Source organism: Ylistrum balloti, unplaced genomic scaffold, assembly GCF_031769215.1.
Source record: "Ylistrum balloti isolate Yb309-2 unplaced genomic scaffold, AGI_CSIRO_Ybal_v1 Utg369938, whole genome shotgun sequence".
In the NCBI taxonomy this organism is placed as follows: Eukaryota; Metazoa; Mollusca; class Bivalvia; order Pectinida; family Pectinidae; genus Ylistrum; species Ylistrum balloti.
This window is the reverse complement of record NW_026782047.1, coordinates 480,577-486,576: the sequence shown is the minus strand read 5'-3', so window position 1 is coordinate 486,576 and position 6,000 is coordinate 480,577. Positions and strand designations below refer to the sequence as shown.

At 32.2% G+C, this 6,000-nt stretch overlaps 1 protein-coding gene across 1 annotated transcript in view; it reads right to left on the bottom strand.

Moving 5' to 3' along the window:
- Positions 1–328: 328 nt before the first annotated feature.
- Positions 329–6,000, bottom strand: part of LOC132547212 (corticotropin-releasing factor receptor 1-like) — a 57,737-nt gene continuing 52,065 nt past the window's right edge. The window contains 6 exon segments of the mRNA XM_060210977.1: positions 329–562; positions 2,172–2,213; positions 2,885–3,020; positions 3,403–3,488; positions 3,650–3,734; positions 4,660–4,744. Of these exon segments, the coding sequence (XP_060066960.1) occupies positions 329–562; positions 2,172–2,213; positions 2,885–3,020; positions 3,403–3,488; positions 3,650–3,734; positions 4,660–4,744 (668 nt within the window).

Here is a 6,000-nt window from a genome sequence, read left to right as displayed (position 1 = left end):
AGTTGATAAGACAGACCGGTGTAGTATATTCTTCTGGTCAAAAGTTGATGTGTCCGTCACATTCACCACTATCTTTTACGTCTTAAGGTGTAACGTTGACTTGTCTGTTGAACTAACTGCATATTAGATAGCTAGGACAAACTAACTTGTTTGATAAGCACACACTTGATTAGTACTGTCACCAAACTGTATTTATGCCAATGTGTGTGACTCTGCGACATGCCTCAAGATGTAAACTGAAGACTTCCTTCTACGTCACGACCTTGATCAAAAGCAAGACTTCATGTAACGTATAGTGTATATAAATACATGCATGTCTTCATCGAGATCAAAGCATGTTTTCAGTCTCCTCCGGCTGATGGTCGATCGTTGGAGTATTCCAAGGACTTCCACGGCGTGCTCCATTGTTTTTAGGAGACAGATGACCGTTTGTTAGAACGATGCCCTCTTTGGGCGCTATGCTCGTGTCGTTTGCCCAGCCTATGGTAGATTTGGTATATCGAGCGCTAAGGGATCGCGACTCTTGGAATACACTGAATTTCTTTTTCAACACAGCTTTGACCTGTAAATGGTAATGAAAAGTTGAATTGTTAAAAAAAAAAAAAAAAAAAGATAATAAGAATAAAATTGTTAAAAATCCAGTGACGTCAACATACTTTATCAAAAATAATGACTAAACATGGATATACATCATAGTGAATAGCAAATAATTTACTTATTGATTTACACAGTATTTAAATGTATATGATTTATCTTCTTAACTATTGTCAATTCCGCTGATATATAAATATATGTATACACATATATATACATGTATAGATAGATAGACGATCTTACACAAGTGTCAATGTATTATGGAATTTATTAAATGAGTTCAATAATTGAACTAAATTAAATTTCAACAACCTTTAGGCAAGTGACATCAAATTATTTCACAAGTCTAAGGAATTCTACATCACATTGGCACTAGTGTAAGATTCTATTCATCATGCAATCCGTAATCATAAAACATAAACAAATTTCCCCTTTCAGACAGACTTATATCCACGCGGACGTTTTTATAGCACCAAGACAATTATGTGACGTCACAATAATATAATTTAATTTAACAGCTGTCTAACGATATGTACGAAATGACACAACAGCCAGTTATTCGCATTGAAAACATAAATACGAACAATAAAAAACAAACATCCAGATTAAATTTTACAAAATATCCCTTTTTTAATTGTATAAAAAGCATCTGTTACTTTGATGACATCTAGCTTTCACTCCAAGCAATCAAAAAACGTTTATATAATGTATAGAGATATTGACATATTAAACAACGGTTCAGAAAAATCGTGATGTATGTATTAACGAAAGAAAAGTCACAATATTAGTAAGGGATGTCATATATTTACCGAGATGTTGCTGATGGATAGTTCCGTAAATATGTTTAAACAATACATTCTAAAATGAATCTTTCTAAATTTAAGGCCATTGGTTTATTTCTTGCTGTGTTTATATCTCCACCTGAACAGTCAAGTTCTTTTTGAGGCTGGTCTACCAATACACATAATATATAAGTTTGATGTTACCTTACTGAACAACATACGGGAGGCAAGTACAGGCCATGTAAAGAAATTGGAGTAAATAGCATAAGGGTAAACAACCAAAAACAACACAGATTAGTTTGTTCCGTAGCTTCCTGAGAGACACAAATTGCCACGGTCAGGGGGAGTGTCTTTATTTGATACTACAAACGTCCTACCAACAGCGCTATTGCAGTGATACGACATCAATATCAGAGATGCAGTATGTTTTCTACGGAATTTTAATACATATTTACACTTCTATTATCCTGTTTCTAGCCTGCTGTTGCAAAAGTGATTTTCAAGAGTTTCAATTTTCCCCAATTTTTGATAATATATATATATATATATAATAATAATAAAAAAATATTAAGAAATAAAAACAAGATGGACAGAGAAATTCATAAGATTTTCATAAATCTGTGAAAATTTGAACCGCCGAATAAAAACTGTATACTGTATAAATTCTAATATGTATTGTTGGAAAAGCCGGAATATGAGGATGACATTATAAAGATGTTTTAGACCAACCTATAATCTTTGAACTAACTGCATTCGGTTTCAACTAATGAGACAAATGTTTATTATATAACGTACCTCTCCATTCAGGAAACAATAGAACAAAGCCACAAAGAAACCCTGGAAAGAGCAAATAAAGACAGTTATCATATATCAACGAAAGGCAGTTCCTTCTCATCAATTATACGAATGTATTTCATACCTGTGAAAAAAAGTAGTGTAAAATCATTAGAAGTCATGGTTCTATGTAATTTTTCTCCTTTTTGTTTAATTCATAAGTATTCATTTCACCATTTATAACGGAATTTTCGAAAATAAAATACAAAACAGTTACATGGATTTTAAGTATTGATAGATTTCTGCAGAAAATTCTGTCTGTGTCTTGGTCAACCAAGAAATTTTAGTGACACAAAAAAATCTGATTTAGCAGTACGTGTTATTGAACATGGAAACCACGGCAGAACCAATGTAACAATATATCATAATGTATTTGTCATTTTTCCTCTCGGACGTAAGTCATCAAATAAGATTTCTAGTTTACTAATTGTTCTGTGAATGGAAACAAAACCTTTATTAAAAAAAAATATTTTTGATAATAAACAGAAAAAGTTCACTCTCCATTTTGACTTTATCTCTAAACAGTGGTGTCATTGTATTTCCACTATATCAAGATATAATTTATCATTAATATTCAAATTCAAAATAATCGTTGAAGGGAATCTTGTCACCAACACTTTCATTCTCATTATTAAGAGCTACTTTTGATGATTTGTTTATATTGCCGTACATACCTGGAATGACTGTAACACGGCGTTGATAAATTCGTGGGCGTCGACGACGGCAGGTGCGTCGCTTAGAGGCCAAATAAAGATCACGTATATGATTCCCAGTAACGGGAACAGTAGAAGTGTAGCCTTAACAGCTTTCCTGTAAAATAAAACGTCACAATTACTTAAGAACACACATACGTGACTAAGTGATTGGCGTTATCAGAAAATGAAAAGCTACACATAGTCATCACGTTTATCAGTATCCTGGTTAGTAAACAACATAAGTCCATGTTATCTTTAACCACTATATTGAGTTTTGTAGTCACATTACATATTTTTTTATAATCCAGATACTTGTTATTCTGTTACAGAGATTTGTTTATTTTTCTCCCATAACGATGAATTTCAAAGTCAAGCGAAACAGCATAAAAACAAAAAGGTGTCAAATTCATTTGCTTTAAGGCTTAGAATACATCGTGAAATATCTGTATAAATAAAATGTATATTTTAGATTGGTTTTCTACCATATGTAGTCATACCGTAATTGCCGCGTCTCCAGACTATGTGAGGCTCTTAGTTTTGTCACCAAAACCCATATGATTGTGGCTAAGAAAAGCGTATTTGTCTGCAAGAGAAACATAGAAATACATTTCATTTCCTTTTTGGAACCTTTTATAACAGATAATTGAGATCGCTTGCATAAGCAAATACTTTTAGAAAAAAAAAAAAAAAAATATGAAAATAACTTTGCACAAGGTCTACAATGATACTTGTTTGTCTACTTACAGCAAGAACAAAGAGTATTGGCCCATTGTAAATCCAGTCAAGCTGGTCAACATGGGTAGCGCTACCATTTGTTGACATCCAGCAACTAAAACAATAAAAATTAAGAACTTTATATTACAAGATATCTACTAAAATTAAGAGTTTATTAAATAATCGAGCTAGTGCCCATTCCAATCTATATTTCTTTCTATCAGTTTTGAATCTTCTCAGTCACCCATTAGGTTTCATAATTTACATGTAGGCGCTTACCTAGAAGGACGAAGCAACGGTATAATGCAGTTTGATTCATGATTTTTGTTCTAATTCCTTTACACTAATTTTAAATATGTATCAAAAGTTGCTGTTCCTTTGTATACTCACCATTTACAAGGTGATATAATTATCCAAATGTTATGACATCACCATGTACGCTGCATGTCAGTTTAGTGTTTGACTATCAAAACGTTATATCAAAAGTTCGCATGTCACGTCAGAATGGTTCCCTCCAGTGTAATATGAGATGTCAAGGACGTACGCAATGCACCTTGCTAGGCTGGTGACCGATCATTACAGTGGAACTGGATTCATCAACACGGCACTTTGTTTCAAAAGTTACTTTTCAGCAGTGTCTATTTTGCAAAATCCTTATTCTACATCTTCACATTTCAACTCATTTGGATTTTCAGAAGATAACAAGACAGAACGTTTATATGTTTCATGTTGAATAATTTTATTGTCACATCAGCAGCCGTGACACTAACTTTCATCCACATAAATGGGAGTAATTGCTTACATAATCAATATGTACGTTCTCAGTGCAAGACAAACATATAAACGAAAAAATCTTCCATCCTAAACTCTTATTGGATAGCTATCCTGCTTCTCTGCATGTAATTTTCCTAAATTTCAAGGTGTGTAAAGATAATAATGTATCCTCAATATAATACACCATGCTAAAAATAGCACCAGCTGGGAAGAAATCCTGTTCGGTTACAAACATTTCGTTTTCATAAAACTGACTCTGTACTTACGTTAGTAAATGCGACGTTTCGTCTAAATTTTGTTGAAAATGGATCCGTAGTGAAATCCACACCGTTATTATAATGGCGGGTATACCTGTGAAATTCAATGGATAAGTATATAAGACATGTCATGTTTGTATAACTATGGATGAACGTTTTATTTTGTTAATGTTACGAGGACATAAATCCAGTGGAGAACAAGGTAGATTCGCGTTTACGAATAATTTACCCCACGCTCCATTGATAACGGATATTTGCAATATCTTCTATTAAGAAAAACGCCATTTAAATAGTCAGATACACTATTTATGTTCTTAATCTATGGTTATAATGATTTCGACGTCATATTAAGCCATATGAAACATTCATTCATAAAAAGTAAGCCCCTCCTATTTTCTCTGTGACAACAAAAATAAAACGTTCCAACATTTGAATTATTTTTTTCACATGAAATAATAAAATTTTCATAATCATTGTTACAGGTAATGGGATAAATCAATTTATGTTGATATGAAATAAAAGTATTGGAACAAATTAAAAGTCGACAATATTAATATCATTAGTTGATATTCAAGAAATAAACATAATTGCTTTACACAGAAACAGTGGTAATTGGAAATATCAATAAACACAAATTTCAGAAACCATAAGAAAATTCGTCTCATTTCAATATATCAAGAATCAATGTGAGGTCAGCGTTTAAAACGATAAGGTTGTGGGATCTGAGTATCAGATACAAAATAATCAATTGGTAAGTTTACAAATAGCAACATTTGGGTGTGGAAGTTAAGTCTTATCTAAAAATATGTATCACGTTAATAAAGAAGATGCGCTGGTGGATCTCTAGTAAAAAGGCAAATAGTATAAAACATCAGAAAATATGAAAATTAAGAAGGTTGAATGATCGCTAAAAAATAGTTGTAAATATTCTGAAAATGAGGGTGAGAATTAACTACTTTAAAATGTTCAATGCCTGAGCCAAGAGAATTTCACGTTGTCAGTTTACTGCTAAATCAAAAATAGTTTTTTAAGGCATAAGTTTAAGAACAGCTGTCACAAGAATGCTCACTAAGCCTGACCAGAATCAAGAACTTGAAACCTAAGGCGTTGTTGTGAAACTATTGAAAAATGACGATTTTTTTTTACCAAGATATCCAACGTATATTTACTAAAGTTAACTGGTGTAAAACCTATTTTGATGCACACATTTGTCTGCATTTTAACTCTTCTAAAACTTCTTACTTTATATTCGAAAAGATTGTCCAGAATTTTAATTTATGAGAGAAAAATAAAGTGTATCCGATAAATTTCAATTCCTTAGTTCATAGCTATATATTGTAAAATTTGTAA